General features: G+C 40.8%; 1 protein-coding gene across 1 annotated transcript in view; it reads left to right on the top strand.

Annotated features, from left to right (window-relative positions):
• Positions 1-9545: 9545 nt before the first annotated feature.
• Positions 9546-26489, top strand: part of DRD3 (dopamine receptor D3) — a 47802-nt gene continuing 30858 nt past the window's right edge. Inside the window, exons 1-2 of the mRNA XM_086675393.1 lie at positions 9546-9647; positions 16557-16861. Of these exons, the coding sequence (XP_086531519.1) occupies positions 16592-16861 (270 nt within the window). The 5' untranslated portion in view covers positions 9546-9647; positions 16557-16591. The remainder of the gene's footprint in view (positions 9648-16556; positions 16862-26489) is intronic.

Raw genomic sequence — 26489 nt, forward strand, 5'->3', positions numbered from 1 at the left:
TTAAGACAAAATTCTTGTCTCAGATTCCAGCATTTCTTGATGTGCCGGTAACAACCTCACATTTCATGTTTGCTTACTACAAATATTTCTTTTAAAGTTTTTTTTTGCAATGGTATTAATGACAGTAAAAGGTTCAAATGATAGAGATGGATTAAAATCAACTCAATAAAAAATAATTTAGTCATCAAAGGTGAAAACAATAATGTAAAATGTGTACAAATATTATTCACAATAATTTGCATGGTAAACACAGACTACAAAACCAAGTTTTCAACTATGTAAAAGTATACACATATGTGAAAAAAGATTAGAATGAAATTGCATAATGAAATTAGAGTAGCATGATCGTTGTTCTTTTTACAAACATTTTAATGCAGCTATGATATTCCTTTTTTGTTTGGGGTGTGCGTGTGTGTGTGTGTGTGTGTGTGTGTGTGTGTGTGTGTTAAATAGACTCCACACCCAACATGGGGCTTGAACTCACAACCCTGAGATCAAGACCTGAGCTGAGATCAAGAGTTGAGTGCTCAACCAACTGAGCCACCTAGGCTCCATTTTAGGTGGTTCTCCCTAACAACATTGTTGGGGGTTATTTTAATTTCAAGAGTAGCCATTCACCACTTCCTACCCTCTTCCTTGCTAGCAAAACTGCATATTTTGTTCAGGTATCCAGTCTTTTCCCCTGTGACTCAGGAATGTCCTGATAAATCTCTCAATAGCAGTGTTCTCATTCTCTTTGCTAGGGATTGGTTCAAGCATGGGCATGTGATGTAAATGTGGCAAATGAAGCATAAAGAGAATTTGCTAAATAACTTCTAGGAAAGGGCTTCTTCCATCTTATAAGCAGATCTCTTTCTCCACCTCTGGATAGTGTGTGAGAATAGAAGACCTAGAGCTGATGCAGCCATCTTATGACCATGAGGCAAGCTAGCCTGAGGACAAGACCTATATGCTAAGATTGGCAGAACAGAAAGAAAGAAATGATTCCTGATGAATCAGTGTGAAGTCACCTACCTCTGAACTTCCTCTGTGAGATAATCAACTTATCATTTAGTTCAGTTGAGAAAAAGGATTTTCTGTTGTTTGCCAAAGCTCCAGCCAAAATAATGAAACTGATTCTTTCCTTTGTACATTGGAAAACACACTTGGATACCTTTATGCAGAGGGGAATATACTCACATCTTTTCCTTTCCTTTTCTAATCCTAATGCATAGGAATCATGACCACATTGAAATTCTCTATCTAGTGACTCATTTCTGAGGTGTGGTCAGGATGGATATAAGCATAATCCACTTCCTTGAGCTATCAGTTATGGTTCTACTAAGTATCCTACCATGACCAAAGCCTGATGACCATCAGCATTTTTATAGGGCATATTTAAGACAAAAAGAGTTGAAACCAGTTTGAGAGAGAAATCCTCTCTTAAGATAAAATAAGATAGGAAAGAGGAAGAAATAGCCATGTCTAGGAAAAAGGATAATATCTCAATAAATGGGAGTTTTTAACTCCCTCAGGAGCTCTAATGACACCTAATGCCCTTGTTTTGATGGTTGTATTTGTCCTTTTTCAAACCAGCCCATTTATAATTGTCTGTCACTTCTCTTCACTCTGGAAGTGACCATATTTCAATCATAGCAGTGCAGTAATATATTTGGACATCAACGAAAAGTTTGCTAAAGGGCTGTGGAGGGAACAAAAGCTACCACTGAATGCAAGATTATTGTCATTAACATACAAAGTTCTACAAGTCCTGTCTGCTTGTATGAACTAAATTATGAGGATTAGAAAGTGTAACCTGTAGAGAATGGGCTATAGATATACTTTACACATGCTGAGTATCTTGAAAAATCAGATATGAAGATAAAAGAGCTCCTTTGTACTCTAGGGCAGGGATCAAGCCATTATAAAGTCACTTACCCAAGAGAAGCATGACATGTGAACACTGAAACCCCAACTTATGGCAACAATAATAATAGTCTATTTCCAATCTCAGAGAACATTTCCTCCCGGGAAATCCTAAAGGGTTTTAAAACAATTTTTACAAAATAAACATATATATTATCTTCAAGAAAATCGCAGTCTATTCTATAATAGAATGTTGTCAATTATGAAAAAGTAAATTACTTCTACTATCCCTCCATCTTATTCCCCATAATGTCCCAAACCTCCAAGAGTAAAACAATTGAAACATACTCCACATAGTCTAGAGTCTCAAGGACCCTTTTGGGCTCCTATGTCCTCACTTTCCCAGCCATTTCTACTTCTGTTGTTAACACCTGTCATCCATTTCCTTCATTCCCCTCCTCCCCCACACACAGCCTCCTCATTCATAGGGTGGTAAGAAAAGCAAATGGAAAACAAATAATAAGTTGTCTAACGTCTATACCTGCATCTGTTTTATGAGCTTATTCTTTATACCAGTGCTTCTCAAACTTTAAAGAATATCCTGGGCATCTTGTTAAGATGCAGATTCTGGATTTAGTAAGTGTGGCATTGGGCCCAAGATTCTCCATTTCTTTTTTTTTTTTTTTTTAATTTACATCCAAATTAATTAGCATATAGTGAAACAATGATTTCAGGAGTAGATTCCTTAGTACCCCTTACCCATTTAGCCCATCCCCCCTCCCACAACCCCTCCAGTAACCCTCAGTTTGTTCTCCATATTTTTGAGTCTCTTCTGTTTTTGTCCCCCTCCCTGTTTTTATATTATTTTCGTTTCCCTTCCCTTATGTTCATCTCTTTTGTCTCTTAAAGTCCTCATATGAATGAAGTCATATGATTCTTGTCTTTCTCTGACTAATTTCACTTAGCATAATACCCTCCAGTTCTATCCATGTAGTTGCAAATGGCAAGATTTCATTCTTTTTGATTGCTGAGTAATACTCCATTGTATACATATACCACATCTTCTTTATCCATTCATCCATCAATGGACATTTGGGCTCTTTCCATACTTTGGCTATTGTTGATAGTGCTGCTATAAGCATGGGGGTGCATGTGTCCCTTTGAAACAGCACACCTGTATCCCTTGGATAAATGCCTAGTAGTGCAATTGCTGGGTCGTAGGGTAGTTCTATTTTTAACTTTTTGAGGAACCTCCATACTGTTTTCCAGAATGACTGCACCGGCTCGCATTCCCACCAACAATGCAAATCCACATCCTTGCCAACATCTGTTGTTGCCTGAGTTGTTAATGTTAGCCATCTTGACAGGTGTAAGGTGGTATCTCATTGTGGTTTTGATTTGTATTTCCCTGATGATGAGTGATGTTGAGCATATTTTCATGCGTCGGTTGGCCATCTGGATGTCTTCTTTGGAGAAGTGTCTATTCATGTCTTTTGCCCATTTCTTCTCTGGATTATTTGTTTTTTGGGTGTTGAGTTTGATAAGTTCTTTATAGATTTTGGATACTAACCCTTTATCTGATAGGTCATTTGCAAATATCTTCTCCCATTCTCTCAGTTGCCTTTTAGTTTTGCTGATTGTTTGTTTCACTATGCAGAAGCTTTTTATGTTGATGAGGTCCCAGTAGTTCATTTTTGCTTTTGTTTCCCTTGCCTCTGGAGATGTGTTGAGTAAGAAGTTACTGCAGGCAAGATCAAAGAGGTTTTTGCCTGCTTTCTCCTTGAGGATTTTGATAGCTTCCTGTCTTACATTTAGGTCTTTCATCTATTTTGAGTTTGTTTTTGTGTATGGTGTTAGAAAGTGGTCCAGGTTCATTCTTCTGCCTGTCACTGTCCAGTTTTCCCAGCACCACTTGCTGAAGAGACTGTCTTTATTCCATTGGATATTCTTTCCTGCTTTGTCAAAGATTAGTTGGCCATACATTTGTGGGTCCATTACTGAGTTCTCTATTCTGTTCCATTGATCTGAGTGTCTGCTCTTGTGCCAGTACCATACTGTCTTGATGATTACAGCTTTGTAGTATAGCTTGAAGTCCGGGATTGTGATGCCTCCTGCTTTGGTTTTCTTTTTCAAGATTGCTTTGGCTATTAAGAGTCTTTTCTGGTTCCACACAAATTTTAGGATTATTTGTTCTAGTTCTGTGAAGAAAGCTGGTGTTATTTTGATAGGGATTGCATTGAATATGTCAATTGCTTTGGGTAGTATCGACATTTCAACAATATTTGTTCTTCCTAGCCAGGAGCATGGGATCTTTTTCCATTTTTTTTTTTTTTGTGTGTGTGTCTTCTTCAATTTCTTTCATAAGCTTTCTGTAGTTTTCAGCATATAGATTTTTCACCTCTTTGGTTAGATTTATTCCTAGGTATTTTATGGTTTTTTGTGCAACTGTAAATTCTCCATTTCTAACAGCTTCCAAAGTAAAACTGAAGCTGCCAGACCTGGTCCATGGCCCATACTTTGAGTAACAAGATTTTTATAAAATGTCTAAGCTAAACAGCATCTGAGATTCAAACAAAACACACTAAATAACAAAACGGCAATTGTTTCAAAATGTGATGGGATTTGATAAAATTTGAGATGTGCATTTCTGAACACTAAATACAAGTTCTCTTGGGGCACCTGGGTGGCTCAGTTGGCTGAGCGTCCAACTTCAGCTCAGGTCATGATCTCGCGGTTCGTGGGTTCAAGCCCCATGTTGGGCTCTGTGCTGACAGCTCAGAGCCTGGAGCCTGCTTTGGATTCTGTGTCTCCCTCCTCTCTCTCTACCCTCCCCTGCTCATGTTCTGTCTCTCCCTCTCTCTCAAAAATAAACATAAAAAAATTTTTAAATACAACAAGTTCTGGAAAGACTGAGTCTCCGTATATGTATTATCTATTGCTACACAATAAAATTACTAACTTAAAACAGTATCAAACATTTATTTTGCTCATGAATCTGAAATTTGGGCAGAAATTTGCCACAACAGCTTGTCTCCATTCCATATGACATTAAGTGGGATAGGTCAATTGGAAATTAGAAAAGTCACTTTCAAAATGAATCACTCTTATGGGTGGCAAGTTGGTGATGGCTTTCAGCTGGAAGCTCAGACAGGTCTGTGGGACAACCATGTTGGTTCCTCTCCATGTGGGCCCCTCCATGGGCTGCTTGGGCTTCTCATAGCATGGTGACAGAGTTCCAAAAGCAAGTGTCTCAAAAACAACAAAATGGAAGTATATGGCATCTTCATGGCCTGGCCTCAGAAATAACACAGCATCCTTTTCATCATACTTTATTAGTTAAGGCAGTTACAAAGGCCTGCCAGGTTCAAGAAGAGAGACAAGAGACTCTACCTCTTGATGGTGAAATGACAAAATTCCAGAAGAGCATGAGGGATGGGAAATACAATTGTGGTCATCTTTGGGAAATACAATATGCCATACTTATCAACCCCAAATCCTTTTTGAACATACAATAAGTTAATCATGGTATACATTTTCTATTCTAGCCCACTTCCATTCCCATTTATATGTTTTTTGGAGAAGAAAAGAAATATAGAATACATTGGAAGAAATTGAAGAAAAGGTAAAGAATAGACGACTATCTGATATAGAGTAGAAAAAAACAGGAAGAAAATAGTTGGAAAAGTGAGGAAGGATGTTTAAGAAGGAAGTAAGATGCAAGCCCACAGAACAGTAGGTCTGAATATGAAGACAAATATCACCCCACCTTCCCTACCCTCACTCTGCTATCTGTAAAAGAGTGACTGGATACCAATCTGATTGGCTGGGAGGCCTAATAAGTTATTTACTGCCATTCTCTGGTAGAAAGGAATCAATATTGGAGCCTAGTACTGGCCAATAATAAATGAATTCAGCTATTTTTCTCTTTCAAAAAATTTATGACAGCAGCAGAGTGAATTCAAACATAAGACCTAAGTCTTTCTCAGACAGTTCTCATCTATGGCAAGACCACAGTGTCATTGGGAGGAATAGGGCTGGGATAGGAAGGGGCAACTATACTGTCTGGACCACTTACTGCATTTGCTAGCTTACATTTACATGCTACAACATGAGGTCCGATTCCAGGGAAAAACACACTGAGGGGCTAGATAGGTACTTATGCAATTTAAGATGATCATAACCATATCTTCCATTTCACAGTAAGAAATGCTAGTTTTGCTGAGACATGGAAACAAAATGTTCCTCTGTTCATACAGGGCCCTGTAAATTGGCTCCCCACACCTCCACATTTGGTCTCCACACTGTCCTGCTGAGTGTGAGCTCTGTGGAAGTTTAGAGTAGTGCGAAACAGCCATGTTGCACTCAGTCTTTGGTGCTGAAATGCAAGATTCCAGTGATGAAACCAAAGAATCGCTACCCTGGAACAGTACTGCAAAAATCATAAGGGAATATTTCTACCACACGTTTGCCTCAATTCCCTTTGAAACAAAACCACTGAGCATGCCTATGTATCAGAAACCCACTGCCTCTTAACTCTTGCTCTAAACCTCTTATTGCAAGTTCAAAAGATAAAGACTTCCCTCATGAAGCACTCTTTGGCTGATGCATGGGAATGTTCCAGTCATGCTATTGAGATGGGTTCCTGGAAGGAAGATGAGAAAAATGATCTGCATTTTTCTTGATTTCTGCCCAAGCATGTCTGTTCTGTAGGCGTCCTGGAGTTCTTCCCAGAAGGCAGATCTCAAAATCTTCAATGCCAATCATGAATAAGAGTTCCATTTACTTAAAATAATTAAATTTGTTCAGTGTTGTGAGTATGAATGAAAAGTGCCAGATTAAAAGGAGCAATTGCTGATCTTCACCTACACTGATGTCCTGAGAGAAAAGACCACCTCACTCACCACCCCCTTTCATTTCCTACACCAATCCCCTTCTTTTCACCAAGGCAGTCAGGAAGTCTATGAGAGAGACAGCTGTTGGAGACTGAGGTGACATCCTGGATCTGTTAACTCCTCTATCCATTGCTCCTATATAGAATTAGAATAAGAATCTTTATCCCTCATTATCTTCCTTTGAACTTTGCCCAAAAAGACATTCCAAAAAATGCTGAGGAAAATTTTGCCAGCAACATTTATAGCTGCCCTGTGAGGATACACCATGGGATCCCAACACAGAAAGTTTAGAAATGTGGCCTTCCCTGCTACATTTATGCATTTCCAGAGCAGTATTATCATTAGATACAATATCTTCAGACGTTAAAGAAAATAAGCACAGAACCATGATACTGAAAATGAGCAATTAAGACCTTGAATTTTTAATACACCTCTGCTTCATTCCACTCACACACTCTCTCTGATTTTACATGTCAGACATGCCAACCCTGGACAGTGCATATTCTTTTGATCCCCTAGCCTACGTGAGAAGACACTAAGGGTTTACATTCAAGCTGGGAGTTCCAGGTTTAGGACACATTCAATACAATTATGCCACATAACAATGTATTTATGCCTTATAAATCATAAGCAACCTTGGATATGGGACCTAACCTCTCTAGCCTCTGTATTAGTTTCCTACAGCTGACATAACAAAATACCACAGATTGGGGCTTAAATGATATACATTAATTGTTTCACAGTTCTGGAAGCTAGAAGTCCAAGTTCAACACGTCAGCAGGTTTGGTTTCTCCTGAGTCCTCTTTCCTTGACTTGCAGATGGATGCCTTTTTGTTGTGTCCTCACATGGCCTTTCCTCTCTGCATGTCTCCCTGGTATCTCTTTGTCTTTTTATAGGGACAATAGTGAGATTGGATTAAGGACACCATTTTAACTTAGTCACCTCTTTAAAGATTTTATCTCTAAATCTAGTCATGTTCTGAGGGGCTTTTAATATATGGATTTGGGGTGGGAGTAGGGGGTGGAGGGATACAATTAAATCCACAACAGCCTCTATAAAAATGGGCATCATAAGGATTTATGTAAGATGCAGACAAGAACATGAATTTAAAATTATAAGTCACCATACAAATAGTGTATCATTGATATCATAATTTTTGTCATTATAATTATTATTCTCTATGACATATTGTCAGTCTCTGAGGAAATCTGAATTTTTCACCTTTGAAGAATTATAGCACAGTGGATAAGAGAACATGCTCCAGAACTAAGATGTCTGGATCCAAATCCTGACTTCACCGTTTGTCAGCTGTGTGACCTTCAGAAATTATTTTAACCTCCCTAAGCCTCAGTTTTCCTACTTATGAATTAGGGATGTAAAAATAATACCTACCTTTCAGGGTTGTTGAAAGGATTAAAAGAAAGAGTGCATTAAAAATGACTGACTAAATAGTATATGCTCAATAAACGTGGCTGTTGTTAGTAACAGCAGTATTTAAACCTTGTTGTTGCCTCTGCTTCTTTCTCAGCCAGCAGAGGTCTCCAGCATAGTCAAACTGGGACTAGCTTCCCCATGACAATCTGCAGTGCAACTGCCAAGCACATCCACTGTTGGCAGAGAAAGGAGTGAAAGAATTGCCACCCTGTCTGAAGGAAGAAGAAGAGCTCAAAAACAAGAGAACAGGGAATAGTTAGGATTCCATGGTAGGATGTTATATAGACAGGTGACCATATTAAGATTAAGTTCTAGTGGTGCTTCAGAAACTGACTTTTACTTACATTGCGCTTAGTTGTATCCAGCTTTAGCCAGTTCTAAAATTAGAAAATTTACTCACATAGGGGCATCAGCCACACAGTGGCTCAGTCAGTTAAGCATTCAACTCTTGATTTTGGCTCAGGTCATGACCTCATGGTTTGTGAATTTGAGCCCCATATAATGCTCTGGGTTGATAGTGCAGAGCCTGCTTGGGATTCTCTCTCCCCCCTCTCTGCCTCTCTCTCAAAATAAAGCAAACTTAAAAAAGAAAAGAAAAATTACTCACATATACCTCAGAAGAACAATGAGAATGAATCCGCAAATGATTTTGTAAAGTTCTCTGAATGCAAGGAGTGCTGTTAAACAAATATTTAACATTTCTCACAGTATTAAGCTTATCGCATCTTTATCACCAGTTATATTCCGTGCCTTGGTTTTGCTTCCACTGTAATATATTTCCTTTAACTTTCTTTTCCCAGACAAGCTTACACCTCCAAGTTCAATTATTCTGTCAATTGTGTTTTAAATGACACTGATTTATATTAACCACTTGTGGTATCGATTTGTTGATCTGTTGCTTCTTCTGTACCAATCATCTTTACACCCACCGAAACCTGCACTGGCAATTAAGCTGAGGAAGGTTAGAGTTATTCAAAAGAAATTAAAGCATTGAAGGAAAGACAGTGGAATAACTGGGATAAAAAGAGCACCGAGGGGAAAACACACATGTACTAAAAAAGCATAGCACGCAGCAGATAGAGGCTCAGAGGGAAAAGAGGAGAGCGAGATAGAAAACGAATCCTGCTTTCAGCCTGCTACATCTCGCTTTCAGCACCAAGGACAGAGCCTCTGAAGGGCTGACCCAAGCACTATCAGTTTAGGGTCCCTCCCAAGTCCTCCAGAGAAAACGCATGAATTTGAAAGCAGCTATGAAGCATGCAGTAAGGTCTAATAGGAAAGCTTTAAGAGCAGCCCACAAGTGATTTCACCTTAGAAGCAAAAATGGGTGATTTTCTTTCTGTTCATTTCCACAGTTTCTGTGTCCTAGGAAAGGCAAAGTTTGCTTTGCTTGGGCATGTCTGCTGTCAGTAAATGACTGCAGGAGCTGAGGTGCTAAACTCCACAGTCTCGAGAAATCAGAAGAAATTTTCAGGGTAAGTAATTCTTCCTTTTGTTTCTAATTTAATACACAGCATTTCCTGGAAGGTTATTTAACCAGCTTGGGGTTCTGTGGTTCTCTAAGAATATGCATTAAAACTCTGTACCCTCTCTTATTTAAAAACCTAAAATCCCCAAAGAAATTGTTGTCATTTTCCCCTCATTTCTTGAACAATAGAAACCTGTTCTCTTTCTCTTTTTCCCCCAAAATTAGATCCTCATGGGCTCTAGAGGCTATATCAAGACAGAATTAAAAGATGGAAAATAAAAAGCTGTTACTATCCCTGGGATTTGTATGGAAGTTGATTGTATTCCCCTTAAGGGTCTCACTTAATTGTAAGGGTCTGTCATTTTAAACTTCCCAATTTAGCATCCTGGTAATCCAGGGCTGAGGGTTTAGAGAGGCATTGTTTTCAATGGTCTATTTAAAGTCAGGCTGTTTCCAAGTCAGAATTCAATTATTCCCAACAGAGATATGCAGTACTTGAGATGATGATTGTGTATGTTTTCTTTAATGATAGCGTATGATTTTGAGGGTATTGTTGTTGTTTAATTTTTGGACTTTCATTACTTATTGTAGCTTATTGGGTCAATGGAAGTCATTGTAATTAGGCATGCATTTAGTTTATGCATATCCAGTTCATGCATTTAGTTTAACTGAATACTAGCAAAATGCACGCACAATAATAATGCAGCAATAGCAAAGTGGAACTTGGATTCTAAGCTCATTCTGCATTCCTATCTGCACTTTATAGGTGAAGCCCTTTGCTTACTAATACTAAAAGGTCAGTAAGATATCTGTCCTGGGGTAAGAGTGAAGAATCACTGCTTGACACACCATTGGATCTCTTGTAGCCAAAGAGAAGCAAACATGATATTAAAAAGATTCTTACTCAGACACTTGTTTATTTTTAGTTGAACATTTTCAAAGGTCTGTATGGCTAGCAGTGAGCAGGGGTCTCAAGGAAGGAAAATACTGACAGTATCCAAATGAATGCCTGATATTAAAGCATCTATACATAAGGTTGCTTATTATAGAATATGAATTAAAGCAAATACCAAATAGGTCTTACTCAATATTAAAGTCAATACCTAATGCACTGAAGTTTGCCATTGATTATAATTTGCTTATTTATTGACTGATCTATTGAGTTCCCATTTTATCTCTGATTAGAATGATAAAATGCTTGGTCATTCAAAGTTGTGATGGAAAGTGGGAATTCTCTGCTCTATGGGGCAGGTTTAATTAGAGAAAAAAATGTATATTACCTTAGCTACTGGATCTCAGAGACTAGCTATGGTTTTTCCCTGTACAATTTCCAACAGTGTAAATATGCCCGAATGTGTAAATATGCTATGTATTTTAATGCATTTGTGAATCTTCATTAGGAAAATAAACTAGACAACAATTCTCAAGAACAAAGTGCCATAGAAATGCTAAAGACTACCTCTAATAATAATGACAATGTAACTCCCACTATTTCAAATGCAGTGTGCACCTGCACTGACTTCACTGTTCTTGGTCAGGTGCTATGAACAAGATACTCTGAAAAGGCAAGGTTTTCAAATGAGTCTCTATTTCCAGTTTGTCTTCCTTACCTCAATAGTGGAGTAGTTAAGAAAATAAGGTCTAGAAACAGATCTCGGGTTGAATCAGTTTCATCATTTATTATTGTATGACCCCAACAAGATACTTAACCTTTCTATTACTTACTTTCTTCATCAGCAAAATGGGAGTAATACTAGCACCTACCTCCTTTATCAGGTTGTTGTGAGATTTAAATATGAAAATGCTTACAAATTTTAGCCATAATTATCAACCTTTTCAACCAATATAGCAAATCTGCATTGAAGCCCAGAACCAGAAAAGCTGTGGAGACTAGAGGTCAGGATGTAACTGAGTGAAAGGTTAGAGATAGCAAAAGACAGGAATCTATGATACAAATGAAGATTTGGCCATGGAACCCTGCTATTAAGGTGTTCTGTTCTGGGTTTAGAAAAAAAACATCTCTACTTAGAAATGACTCCATACATCAATGTCCACCCCCAGAATAGACACATTAAATAAGTTGTGAGTTTGATATTTAAGGAGACTTAAGATCAAAGCTAGGCTCTATACAGCTTCCTATATAGTATATAATCTTGAGAAAGTTACTGAACCTTTCTTTGACTCAGTTTTTTAATCTATATAAAAAAAAAGGATATCAATATCCACCTTCAGGGCTACTGTAAATATTAACATTATACATGTAAAGTACCAGTGCCTGGCACGTGGTAGTAACCAGAAGAGATGATGACTACTATCTTCAGAAGGAGGTGAGAACTCAAGTGTTTTAGTTTTTATTGTGTTTGTTTTTTGCCTAATTTAATATCCTTAAGGAAAGGGAACAAATAATTAAAACCTTGTAAGCCTTAATGAGTATCTTCCTAACAAGCCTGGTATGCAACCAAGTGCCAAGGAGGCACCCCACAAATGCTCCAGGCATGAGGTAGCTCAGCCCTGAGGAACTGAATATCAGTGAAGCAGGATATATGTCATAGTTGATGGGGACCTGACCACTCTTTGTCACTTTCCTTTTTAAAATATATTATGCACTCACTTTCAGAGATGCTAAAATAAACTATAAAGACCAAAATAAATCAATACTTTGTAAGAAGATCAAAGGCTCATTAAAATTTGTGAGTAGTGTTATGTAGAATGAATCTTTAAGGCCAGCCATAATCTTCTAGTCCTTGCCTTCTCCACTTTCTCACCTCCCATCCATTCTTAACTACTACCACTCTTTATTGAGGTCACCAGTAATCTCCTAATCTCCAAGTCCATTAGCCACTCTGCAGTAGTAGTTTACCTGACCGCTTCACTTATTCCCTCTTCTCCTTTAACAATAAAAGCCACAGTACTTCAAGTGCTTGTGCCAGGCATTATGCTAGAGTCATGATTCTCACCTGGGAGGACAATTTTGCCACCCAAATGACATTTGACAATGTCTGGAGGCATTGGTTGGTTGTCACAACCTGGGTGAAGGGAAGTGTTACTGGTACTAGTGTGTACATGTCAGGGATGCTGCTAAAGATCCTAAAATGCACAGGACAACACCGTCCCCCAAACAAAGAATTATCCAGCCCAAATCATCAGTACTGCCAAACCTTTACATATATAATTTTATTGATCTTCACAGTAACTCCATGGAGTGGGTATGATATCCTCATTTTGCTGATGAGGAAACCAGACTATAAATATATATTACTTAGAGAGTGATTATTAAGGTAACAAATTCTCCAGGCTCTCCTGAAACCAGTTTGCTATCTGGTAATATATTTATCAGAGGGAGAAGGAAATGAAGAAGCCCAGCCCGGCTATGTGTTATATAAGCAATCCTAGTGAAGAAGGAGGAGGAGGAGAAGGAAGAGGAGGAGGAGAAAGAGGAGGAGGAGGGCAAAGGGGGGAGGAGGAGGAAAGAAGGAAGGAAGGAAGGAAGGAAGGAAGGAAGGAAGGAAGGAAGGAAGGAAGGAAGAAAGAAAGAAAAAGAAAGAAAAGATGGATAGATAGACCTAAGGAGGGAGAAAGTTGATACAATTAGCTGAGAGGCAGGGAGTAATCCAGCATCTCACTCATATTCTGCTTCCATCCCCCACACCCACAACTCATCAGGAACTGCTTGGACAGCCAAGGTTCACACCTACCTTCTACTATAAAGAATCTTAGGCCAGATATGATACAATGCAAAAATAATAATAAATCAGAAATCCATGCAGTTGTGATTCCAACATCAGGCTCAGAATTGACTTTCAGAGTTGAGGGTTTCTTTTTGTATAACTAGTCATTGACACTCAGCTGTACTATTTTTTTAAATTTTTTTTTAACGTTTATTTATTTTTGAGACAGAGAGAGACAGAGCATGAACGGGGAAGGGTCAGAGAGAGGGAGACACAGAATCTGAAACAGGCTCCAGGCTCTGAGCTGTCAGCACAGAGCCCAATGCGGGGCTCGAATTCACGGACCATGAGATCATGACCTGAGCCGAAGTCAGCCGCCCAACTGACTGAGCCACCCAGGCGCCCCTCAGCTGTACTATTTTTAAGTAGCTATCAAACCTCAGCAGAGTAAGAAGTCCAAGATCAGAACAAATATCCCAAGGTTTTGTGCTTTATCTTACCTATCAGACAAGATGAGACTAAGAAATCATTGGTCAGCTACAGACCCCATGAGAGACTAATTTCTGGCCACTACTTTTCAAAGTGGTCCAGTCACAGAAGGAAAGGTGTTCTGTGTCCAAGCCAATCTCAAAGGTGAAAATATCCTTGAACAATCAGAAAGCATTGTATTTTTCACAAAGCTCTTGGCAGCAGCACTGATATCTTCAGGGTAGCAGCTGCCCTTTCCAAATAATGAGAAAATTATAATTATTATCAAAAACTATTATATTTTAAAATATATTGAGTACAAATAGTGTGCCAAGATAAAGAACAATTTTTAAAAAAAACAATTCTCTGCATTCATTCCAAGTCAGCCCCTTACAATCATTTATTCATTTTAACACTTTTGCATTCCAGGATGAAACATTTCAAAATGAGGCATAAAATGACAGACATGATTAGGCCAATCCCCTCATCGAAGGAGAGCTGCAGATACAGGATTGACAGCAAATCCTGGCCACCAAGTCAGCCTCTATCTCTGCCAGGGATACGCTGGAGCGAGCGTTCCTGTGTACTCCATGTCTAAATATTTTAGTTATAACCAACAAACCAGTGAATAAAATGTTTAATCCTCCTGCCTTGACAAATATACCTTCATAACCATCTGGAAGGCTAGGTTTGAATTCAGGATTCCTGGGCACTTAAAAGTTCAATGCAAAATGTGAGAGGGCATGAGAAGCTGCCTTCCATCCCAACTCCTGCCCCAGGGACACCATCCTCTTCTCTCCTTACCTCAGGCTACACCCAAGCCACTCATGTGAGGCCCCTGAAAGAGCTATTGCTTGAGCCCAGGGGCCCCAAATACACATGACACAGTCTACCCTCAGGGTGACAGATCCAAAATAGGGCCTGTGCCTTGGAAACAGGGTCCATGCATTTGGGGCAGAGAATTCTGTGACTTTGGTACCCAGAGTGTGATCCAGAATAGCAGTGTGAACTCTTGGTGGACCCATTCCTTGGCACTATTGGAGGGGTGGGGGCATGACCTCATCCCATGGGGAGGATATGACAGAGGGGGTCCAGAGTGGGACCTTCTAAAGCAAAGATTGCAGGGCAAGAGTCCCTCTTCCAGCACATAAGGCTTTGATGCACTGCTACCATTGTGACACAGGTATTTCCATATTTTTCTACAGGAGATGGTGATTTTTGTCTCCTTCCCTCCCCACCCCCATCTCTACCCAGACATGCACAAATGTGGCTCTAAGAGTCCAGAGTCTCTTCTTCAGCCCCAACAGGCTGGTGTCATGGGGGCAACGGATGGGCTCTGAGCCTTTCCCACTCTAAGTCCAAAGTCCCCACAGTTTGAGGATTAGTTCATCCCAGTGGGATCACAACACAACAACTGTTGTAGCTTTCAGATGCCAAAGGAGAGTGTTGGAAAAATCAGAAGGCCTGCATGCCAGTTCTGCTGCTAACAAGCTTTATGACCTAAGACATATTACTCACCTCTCTGGGTCTCAATTTCCCTGTTTGGAAAGTGAGGGCTTTGGACCCTGTCAGAGGCCGAAAACTGATGGTCATGGGTCATTGGCCCATGGATGTGGGATTTTGCAGGTGGAAGGAGGAGGGACTCCACGGGGCTTAAATATTTTTTTTTAATTGGTAACCAATCTTTTAAAATTAGGAGGTTTCAAATAAAATTCCACACGTAGATTTTCCCTAAACATAAAAACCACTGTACTGCCTCTCTATACCCCATTACTCTTGAGTTTTTCTCCCACAAGCCAGCATCGCATTCCTACCATGCCTCATGTAAAATACAAGAGGGAGAATGGGAAACTAAAGGAAGAGACAGAGGGAGCAGGGGAAAAAGCAAACAGAGGCAACAGAGAAGAAGACAGAGGAAACAAGGAAAGGGGGATGGGAAGCTAAGGCAGACAGACCAGTAAGAGAAAAAGAGCTCACACTTACATAGCTTGCTAGGTATCATAACTTTCAATGTCTTACATACTTAATAGCTCACTCGCTAGTCACAAAAACCCTACGGGATTCCCTCCACTTTACAGAGGAGGACAATGAAGTTCAGGGAGATGCAATAACATGCCAAGGGCCCAGTGGTAGAAAGTGGCAGAGCTGGGATTCTAATCCAGCCACAGCTCTCCACCTCACTCAGAGTCCAAGCATAGCTCTCTCAATGGCCCTGCACAACCTCTCGACCTCACCCCCTTCTGCTCTGTACCTGCCTCACTTCACTCCAGACACTCTGGTTCCCTGCCACCTTCCACACATCAGCCTGTCCTGCCTTTGTACCTGCTATCGTTTCTGCTTGAACCACTCTTCCTGCAGATATCTGCATGGTTGGCTTCCTCATGTCCTCCAGGTCTTGACTCAGTTGTCCCTTTCTCCACGAGGGCTTCCTGATTACTCTGATTAAAAATTGCCCTCAGATATCCTACACATACACACACACACACACACACAATTCTCCCCATCTCCTTACCTCCTTCTCTGATCTATCCTTCTCCAAAATGCATATCACTATCGAACATACTATATCCTTTATTTATCTTATTTCTTACTGTATTTTCCTCCAGAATGGGGGCTACATGAGGGCAAGAATATGTATCCCTTTTGTTCATTGCTGTATTTCCAGTGCTTAAAACACTACCAGGCATATAGAAAGTGCTCAATAATTATTTGTTAAAGCAATAAATAAAAAAGCTCCAAAGTATCCAATTTTATAGACATTGTTTTCTGTCTCCTCCCAGGAAACCCACTGGGGTCACTCTTCTCCCATTGGGCTATGGCGCCTCTGAGCCAGCTGAGTGGCCACATCAACTCCACCTGTGGGGCAGAGAACTCCACGGGGGCCAGCCGAGCCCGCCCACATGCCTACTATGCCCTCTCCTACTGCGTGCTCATCCTGGCCATCGTCTTCGGCAATGGTCTGGTATGTGTGGCAGTGCTGAGGGAACGGGCTTTGCAAACCACCACCAACTACCTGGTGGTGAGCCTGGCCGTGGCGGACCTGCTGGTGGCCACCTTGGTGATGCCCTGGGTGGTGTACCTGGAGGTGAGTAAGCCCCAAGTGCAGGCTGCCTGTGTGACTGTACTTGTCCTTGTCTTCCCTGGTACTGGCCTTCCAAGTTCAAAATGCTCCCTGTCATGATCCAGGGACTGGGAAGGAAGGAGAGCCCCTCTCATTCTCCCTTTCATAAGGAAACTGAAGGCCTGAGAGCTGTCATTATCCAGCCTCACTTGCCCATATCAGAACCAAGGAGCTGGGAATTGATTGTGTTCCTGGGTCTCCAACAACTAGGTGACTGGACTTGAGTGAGGAGACTCATACTAAAAATGCATCAGGTCCAGGGTGCCTGGGTGGCTCACTCAGTTGAGCATGTGACCCCTGATCTTCCACGCTGCACTTGGAGCCTACTTTAAAAAATTAATCAGGTTTATTCTCTTTGCCAATCACATTGCAAAGATGTGGGGGCTTGGGGGAGGCAGTCCATGGGTGTCTGCATCAGTGTTTCAATATATAGAGGGCTGGGGATGTGCAGAAAGGACCTGAGACAATAGTGAGGGTGCAGGGGGATTCAGAAGGAATCACAGAAAAACCAGAAAGAATTTTTTAATGAATGAGGGGAAAAAAGAGAAAAAAACAGTCTGCAGATAGATCAGACTTCTTTTGATGGTTTAGTTGCCCTCGGACTCAGTTCTTTCCTCCTGGGTACCAGCTCTCCACAGACTCTGCTACCAAATAGACCCAACCTTCACATTTATATTTTTGATGCCTCCATTAATAGTACAGAGCCCTTACCAGTCAGATAATGCAGCAAACCCTGGAGAATTCTTCTGGAGAGAAACAGTTCTTAAATTTGAAAGTATTTTCCTTTGAAAGTGCAAAACAGAGTCAGGAGGTGATCAAGACAAAACATCCATTTGCTAACAAAGGAATCAGGGTACACCTGTTCAAGAAACAGATATTCTTACCAGGAAAACATGCAATTACTGAAGAGTTTTTAAAAAAAGCACTTTAATGTACTATAAATATGTCTCTCCTGCACCGTGTATCATGTATCATTTTAAAGAGGTATCCAATGAAGGATCAAAATGATGCTATGATTAAGAGAAATTAAAATTCATCAAATTAATATCTCAGTTAATATTAATAGTGAAGGTGACAGTTAATTAAGTATGACATATCACAGGAGAGTAAAAACCTCAACCATAGACTGCCTAGGCTGGTACCCCTATTAAAGAATGACTGGGAACTAAAATTAGACTTATGATCTCAAAGGGGAAACATAAAAGAAAGAAATCAAGAAAATAGAAAAGTAAAGGAAAAGCAGAAAAACATCTAGGCTTATTGGGGCAGAGGTAAAGGCTGAGGGAAGACTTCAAAAAAATAAGCACTAATTTCTCCCAGTTAGGATAATCCTGATGGCAAAAGATCTTATAATTATCTTGACTTTTCTGTCAACCCAAAATGACTGAAGCAACCTTGAAGTCAGAAGCTATATCTTTGTTCTTTTTCTCCTGTAGCCCAAATGTACTACCTGGCACATAATATGTGCTAAATAAATATTTGATATATGAATGATTAAATGCATCCTTTCTGTAATGTATGCATTATATGGGCAATTCCTGCTTGTACCGTCTGCAGCTATATCTATTGTTACAATGAATTGTTTTTGTTTTTGTTTTTTTTTACATCTAACAATAGTGAGACTGAAAAGGAGTTAGACACATATGATATTTTTGTTCAAGAGTAAGGCAGACTTTAGGTGCTACAAACCAGTATGGATTATTTAGTGATTCATAATAAATAATATGGACACACCACCATCCCACACCTCAGAGTGTTTCTCAGTATACATTACAAAGATTCTTAAGTCTTTCAGTCAGACAGGTCAAGATGAGGACCTCCATGATAATGAACACCTTAATTGCCTCTGAAATAAAACCAGTCTTCTGGTGTCTATAACAAAGCCATTCAGGGTCACTCGTCAACTGTCCATTTGCGGTTGCTTCCAAGACTCTGGATAGACCATATTGGAAAATCTCTGTAGATACCAGTGTAGGATATTGACATTGTGATTTTTCCACACTAGACACCCATGCCATCCCCTGCTAGCCACACCTGCCAAAATTGATGATGTCCCCCTTCTACTGCTGAGTGTAGAAGACTAACTGAGCCCACAGAGAGCCAGCAGGAAATCTTGCCAGAGGTTTACTGGACTTTCTGTAGGTTAGGTCTATGAGGGTTTTTTTTTTTTTAAATGTTTATTTATTCTTGAGAGAGAGAGAGAGCACCAGCAGGGGAAGGGCTGAGAGAGAGGGAGGCAGAGGATCAGAAGCAGGCTCTGCACTGTCAGATGTGGGGCTTGAATTCATGAACAAACCATGAGACTTTGACCTGAGCTGAAGTCAGATGCTTAACCAACTGAGCCACCCAGGCACCCTGGGAAATTATGAGTTTTCCCTCCTGAGATGAGCTCTGGTGGAGCTCTTGGTTCCCTCTCATAAAAACCCATAGGCATTCTGTCCAACAGGTTCTTTGGGGCAAGTATTCAGTAATCAAAATCATGGTCAAATAACTCTACAATCTTATAGAGAAAATTTGAGAGACATCTCTCCACTGGGAAATGGGCTTTGGGACCTCTTTTTTGTCTTACACACTTTCTTTAAAACTCTAGTCAATGCAACTTAATATTTCTGTACCAATTTGGCCAACAGTCCACTAAGAGTCTCTCTCAATAAAAGACAACATGACTTAAAGCAGCCATAATTGACAGCCAGTTAAGATATTAGACAGTTCTAATCCAAAGGACCAGGTCTCCCTAACCAACTACAGTATATACTTTTCCTCATCTTAAATACCTTCCTGCTTTCTGTGGACTTCAAAAGTAGACAGGGAATCTTAAGGAGAGAAAAGAGTACTTTGAGTCCTTAAAGGGACTGTAACTATATAAGTCCCTGGGTCTCAGAGAAGAGCAAAGCATTATTCTCACTAACTTGTCCTAATGGTCATACGATTTGAGCAGCTGATCGAGTAATTACATGATCATACCTAAGAGCTCCCTTAGAAAGAGGAAAGGATGCAATGTTGACCATAGCACAGAGACTGCTGTAGGCATGAGGGCACCCAAGAGGAGAGCACAGGAATGAGAAGAACACCATGTGGTGGCCAAACTAGCTGCCAAATTCATAGCTTCCTGTGCTTTGACTTTAATACATCCATATTCTTTGAAGGAAATTTTGGCTCATACCAGCCAGATACCTTCTTTCAAAGGAAAATTGCCAAATTTTGCCAGCTCCAGTATGTATGGCTATAAATATTGGAAAATATGACTGTGGCCTAAACAAATAGGAGTTACTTTTCTCACACAACCAGAATTCTGGAGGAAGTCAATTGTTTGTGTTGATTCAGTTGCACCATGGTGTCATCAAGGACCAATCTCTTCCATCCTTGGAAAACTGGCTTAGTGCCTCATGCTACTCATAGGATGGCTGCCATAACTCTCAGCATCATGGCCATATTCAAAAATAGGATGGGTGGGTATATGCTAACTAACCTGGATGTAAATTTAAAACTAGATAGATAGATAGATAGACAGATAGGATGGGTGGGGACAGTAGAAAAAGAAATAAAGGGAACGAGGGGTGCCTGGGTGGTTCAGTCGGTTAAGCGCCCAACTTCGGCTCAGGTCATGATCTTGCGGTTTGTGAGTTCGAGCCCTGTGTTGGGCTCTGTGCTGACAGCCCAGAGCCTGGAGCCTGCTTCGGATTCTGTGTCTCCTCCTCTCTCTGCCCCTCCCAGGTTCATGCTCTGTCTCTCTCTGTCTCTCAATAGTAAATAAACTGTAATTTTTTTTTTTTTTTTAACGAAAGGGAATGGAAGGGAAGGGAAGTGAACAGAAGGGAGGAAGGAAAAAAGAAAAGAAGAGAGAAAGAAAGAAGCCCTTTCCCTGGAGTGCCTCAAAGCATCTCCTAAAGGACTTCACTTAAGTTTAATTAGCCAAAGCTGGATCATAAGGGAAGGATACAAGGGAGGATAGAAAAGAAAGTGACAATGTGGGTTTTATTTAAAAAGAAGATGTGGTGGGAGGAATTGCTGTGAGATAGGCAAATAAAATGTCCCATAACATTGCACTTCTGGTGAAATTCACTGGGATGAATGTCATTCCAGCGTAGGATTATTCTACGGAAAGACTCAGAACTGGGAGTCAGAGGACATGGAATTAAGTGAATCAAATGGAGGTGACAGCTATACTTCCCCTATGTCACAGGCTTCATGATAGGCTTAACTGTCATCAACTGAGAAAGCACTTTGATAACTAAGAAGCGTGAGCTATAAATATCTCATAAGACACTTTTTCAAGAGACTAAAAACAGAACTACCTTACAACCCAGCAATTGCACTACTAGGTATTTACTCAAAGGATACAAAAATACAGATTTGAAGGGGTACATGCACCCCAATGTTGATAGCAGCATTGTCAACCATAGCCAAACTATGGAGAGAGCCCAAATGTCCATCAACTGACGAATGGATAAAGAAGATGTGGTATATATTTACAAGGAATATTACTCAGCCATCAAAAAGAATGAAATCTTGCCATTTACAATGATGTGGATGGAGCTAGGGTGTATTATGCTAAGCAAAATAGGTCAATCAGAGAAAGACAAATGCCACATGATTTTACTTATATGTGGAATTTAAGAAACAAAACAAATGAACATATGGGAAGGGGGTAAGGAAGAGAAGAGAGGGAAACAAACCAAGAGACCATTAATGACTGAGAAAAAACTGAGGGTTGCTATAGGGAAGGTGGGTGAGGGATGGGCTAGATAGATGATGGGTACTAAGGACGGCACTTGTGATGAGTACTGGGAGTTGTATATAAGTGATGAATCACTGAATTCTACTCCTGAAACCAATATTGCACTGTTAACTAAAATTTAAATTAAAAAGGGTGGGGGGGAGGGGAAGATACTTTTAGTTGTAAGTAAAAGAAAACTTAGTTCCAATTGACTGTTTAAGCCAATAAACAGAATGCATTGGCTCTCATACCAGGAACTTTAAAAGTCCTGTGGTAGGGTGGGCTACAGGCACAGTTTGAACAGGGCTCCAGCTCCATTTCCCCACAATTCTCTCAGCTCTCTTTTATGTATTGGCCTTATCCACAGGCACAGGGTAAGCGATAGGCCTTACATGTGTACACCATACCACTCCACCAAGAGAGGAAATCTGTGTCTCAGAATTCCAAGTAGAAGTGTCAAGGTGTACTTTGATTGAACTGGCTTCTGGCACATGATTTTCTCTGAACTAATCACTGGATAGAAGAGTCGGTTTAGCATAGATGATGTGTTCTTTCTAGAGAACAACCAGCTAGTATGCACTACAGTGGCTTTCACTGATACCATTCTCATCACTAAGGCTCACAGGAGCCTAGGCTTCGGCAGGGGGGCTAGCAGAGGCCTTCTTCAGTGTTCTTTGTCCTCAGGCCTAGCAGGGAAGTTCAGGATAAAAATCATGCAGGTGATCTCAAAGCAGGTTCTATTTTAGAGGGCGTTGGCCTGGCTGTCTCATTAATTCAGTTTGCAGCATTTTCTCGAAAACTCTTTTCTGTGCCATAACAAATAGTTCTATCTCTGATTCCCTCTCAAGGTTTTAATTTCCTGCTTTAGAAGCTGCAGTCTGTGTGGAGCTCCCTCTCCAAGCACAAACATCCCATTTTGTTCCACTCGGTTAACCACCTTTTGTAATGTTTAATGCACTTATATCAAGCCAGAAAGACAACGTAAGCAGCCAGAGGAACATTTAGAATACTAAACTCAGAATACTTGGGTCCCAGGGTGGACAGGAGAAAAGACGTGAGAGTTAAGTAATGCAGACCTAGCAAAAAAGAGCAGGGTGGGGTTCAGGCAAGGAAACTCACCCCAGGGAGTCATCAAGGTCAGATAGTGCTGATGAGAAAGAGCTACCAGGTTTTGGGAAAGGAGCCTCTGGCCCTTATAATGATGTTGATTGTTAGAAATAAAGGAAAGTCTGTATTTTATTTATTTATTTTATTTATATATTCTCTTTTTTATCTCTGCTTTTATTTATTTGTTTGTTTGTTTATTGTGAGAGAAAGAAAGAGCATGCATGTATGGGGGAGGGGCAGAGAGAGAAGGGGAGAGAGAGAATCCCAAGCAGGCTCCACACTATCTGCACAGAGCCCCACACGGAGCTCCAGCTCAGGAACCTTGAGATCATGACCTGAGCCAAAGTCGGATACTTAACCAACTGAGCCACCCAGGTATCCCAAGGAGAGTCAGCATTTTAAATGGGTTCTCCACGAGTCTTACACGTCTAAACTTTGAGCAGTTCTGAGCTAAACCTTTATTATAGGGAGCTGCTTGTTCAAAATACAGACTGTTGGACCTACTCAAGATCTCCCAAACCAGAATGTCCAGGGGTGGCCCTGGAAGTCTGTAGTAACTGTACCAGCACCCCCTGCCCCAGCCCTACTCCTAGCCTGAGTAATTTGTGCAGGCAGCTGGCCATCTGCTACCATATGACATTTAGGAACCACTAATCTGTAAAACCCCCCATTTCACAGATGAGGAAATTGGGATTCAGATCATTGAATCCCCTATCTTTCCCCACAGCAATCCCCCTGCCGCCCCCCAAAAGATTCCAAATGTGGCAAACAAAAATGGAATGAAGAGGCTAGAGAAGTAGTTCCATGTTTGCCTCTTGGACATCTCCCAAACAACTAAAAATCCATCCCTTAGAGCAAGCACTCTTAATCAGGGGAGGCCATCAACTTGGATGTAAATAAAATTACTCCTTTATTTTCACTAGACTGACATTTAGTATTTTCTTCAATTATGAATGTAGGCATCAGCCCACAGCAGAAAAAATCTTTAGTGTCACCAGTAGAAATCACAGATATTTACGTTTTCAAATCGCATTACAGTTGTTGCAGACACTTTGAAATACCATTTACACTCACCAGTACTTTGAAATTACAGGCATTTTGGACCTGCCTGCCACTAGGTCTTGTGATTTAATGCATTATTAAAGAAGCACATACATTAACATACTTTGGTAACTGTATTTCAGTATAATTGATATTCTTTGTGATCCACTGTATTTTATTGTATGCACTTGAAAATATTCTTCTGGAAAGGGAACCATGAGACCAAAGGGATCCATGGGGCACCGAATGCTCAAGAAGCTGTGCTTTAGGGATGACCGTTTCTGAAGACAGTGTCTTGCCCTCCACCCCCACCCCCGCATCCCCAAAACTCCCAGGCAGTAAGATTCACTGGAAGGACTTATTATTCCGAGTGGGGCCTGAGAATCATTTTGTTTAACAAGAGCCTCAGGTGATTTGGGGAATGCTGTCTTCTAATCAGTAAATTTGGGAAATGCTGCCTCAGGCTGTGTCTGTTGGAAATCAATAGCCAATTTCAGTACCTGAAGACTCTGCCTTGCTTACTCCCACCTTCTGTATCGCCAAAGGGAGTTACTTATATTCATTAGCAAGTGAGAGTAACACCACCTGGCCACTGCACAATTCTGGAGTGAGTTATTCATTAGAATTTAGGAGAAAGGTAGAATCATGTCTCTACAGAGCCTTAAATCGATCAGATTTTGGTTTTGCTTTTTTTTTTTCTCCTTCAATTTCCAAGCTCACCTTACCTTTGTTCTCCCCACACTTTGTCCTTATGTCCCCATGAGCACTTTTCACATTGTATCCTAGTTATTTCCTGCGTGTCTCTCTCATGGGCCCTCAGCTCAGCCCCAGACCCATTCATACGTGACTCCCCCGAACATGTGCACACTACGGTCTGAGGCCCTGGGGGCAAACACAGGCTCCACTCACTTGAATATGCTCACCGGAGCGAAGTATCAGACACTCAGTTGATATCGGCTGTGTGGTGGATGGATGGGCCAGGACCAGCTCTTCTCCCTCCCAGGTGGTAGAACGGGGTGGACCTGTAGACTTCCCAGAAGGTGTGCACCAAGGTGCTAACCTGTGAGAGGCAAAATAGAGTAATCGTTAATATTCAGGGTTTGTAACGCCAGCTGCTTTTACTAGCTATGCGTCCGTAGGCAAATCACTTGGCCATTCTCAGTCTCCACTTCTTTACCTTTAACCTGGAAATAACATTTACCTCATTGAGTTGCTATGAGATTCACGTGTGAGAGTTACTTAACCATGTGCTTGGTCCTTTGCAGCTCTATTGATTGCTTATTAGTATTTACTTGGTGTGGAGCACTCCAGTAAAGAAAAAAAAAAGGATTTCCATTACATATCCCACCAGTTAGAGATTCTTTTTCAGGAGTAAGCTCCAGGAAAGGCTAAGTGATGGTACCTTAGTGGGAGTTACTTCAATCAGCTGATCAGACTTTTTTTTTTCCTTTTGACACTTAGTTGAGATCAAGGAGAATGGGAAATTTGGTGGTAGAAGTGGGGACAGAAAAAGAGGAAAGTAGGGTGGCTTTCTGAGCCACTGGGTGGCTCAGTCGGTGAAGCATCCGACTTCAGCTCAGGTCAGGATCTCACAGTTTGTGAGTTCGAGCCCTGCGTCGGGCTCTGTGCTGACAGTTCAGAGCCTGGAGGCTACTTCAGATTCTGTGTCTCCCTCTCTTTGCCCCTCCCCTGCTTGCCCTCTGTCTCTCTCTGTCTCTCTCTCTCTCTCTCAAAATAAATAAATAAATAAATAAATAAATAAATAAGTAAGTAAATAAATAAATAAATAAATAAATAAATAAATAAAGATTTTAAAAAAAGAGAGAGGAAACCAGAACAGGGTGGCACAGGGGAAGCCAGGGGAGACCTTGAGGGCTTTGGCCTCCAGGGGCTAAAGAAGCAGGGTACCAAAAATCCTGCCAGGTGTGTGCTTTCACTACCCCCCCCATAGCAGGGCAGGCAATGACCTCCATCCCAATGCCCTGTCTGCCTCTGCTAGCTGTGCCACCCTGGGGGAAGTGCTGACCCTCTCCCAGCTTTCGTCCCTTTCTCTGTGGTAAAAACAGTAGCAGTCTCTCATAGGATTACAAGTGGCAATAGAGGCCATGTATGTAGAGTGCTTTGCAGAATCAAGACTTAGTAAGCATTCAAGAAATGTTAGCTATTTGTACTAATACAGGTTATGTCAGAGACCACTGACTCTTTCAGAAGAGTCCCTGCTCCTACAGAATTAAGGAACAGTAATTCAATTTCCTATCAAGTAAGCATATCATTTGTCCCCCAAAAGCTTTAAGGGCACATACAGTAAAGAACAAATTCAGTTTTCAGAATCTAAAGCTTCAAAGGTATAGACATTCCCAGAATGGGTCATGTTGGTCAGTGACTCGTGCAGAGTAAGTTCTCAATAAATGTTAGATTGTATTAACAATGTTAGGATCTCATAATGATCTCTAGTCATTTTAAGAATGCCTTGCTCCTCAGTTATCACATAAGTTCTTCAAGGACAAGGCCTGAAGTACATTTGTAAGACCTCTTTTTTTTTTTTTTTTTAATTTTTTTTTTTCAACGTTTTATTTTATTTTTTTTGGGACAGAGAGAGACAGAGCATGAACGGGGGAGGGGCAGAGAGAGAGGGAGACACAGAATCGGAAGCAGGCTCCAGGCTCTGAGCCATCAGCCCAGAGCCCGACGCGGGGCTCGAACTCCCGGACCGCGAGATCGTGACCT

This window comes from Puma concolor, chromosome C2, assembly GCF_028749965.1.
Source record: "Puma concolor isolate L17-30 chromosome C2, mPumCon1.1.hap2, whole genome shotgun sequence".
Taxonomy (NCBI): domain Eukaryota; kingdom Metazoa; phylum Chordata; class Mammalia; order Carnivora; family Felidae; genus Puma; species Puma concolor.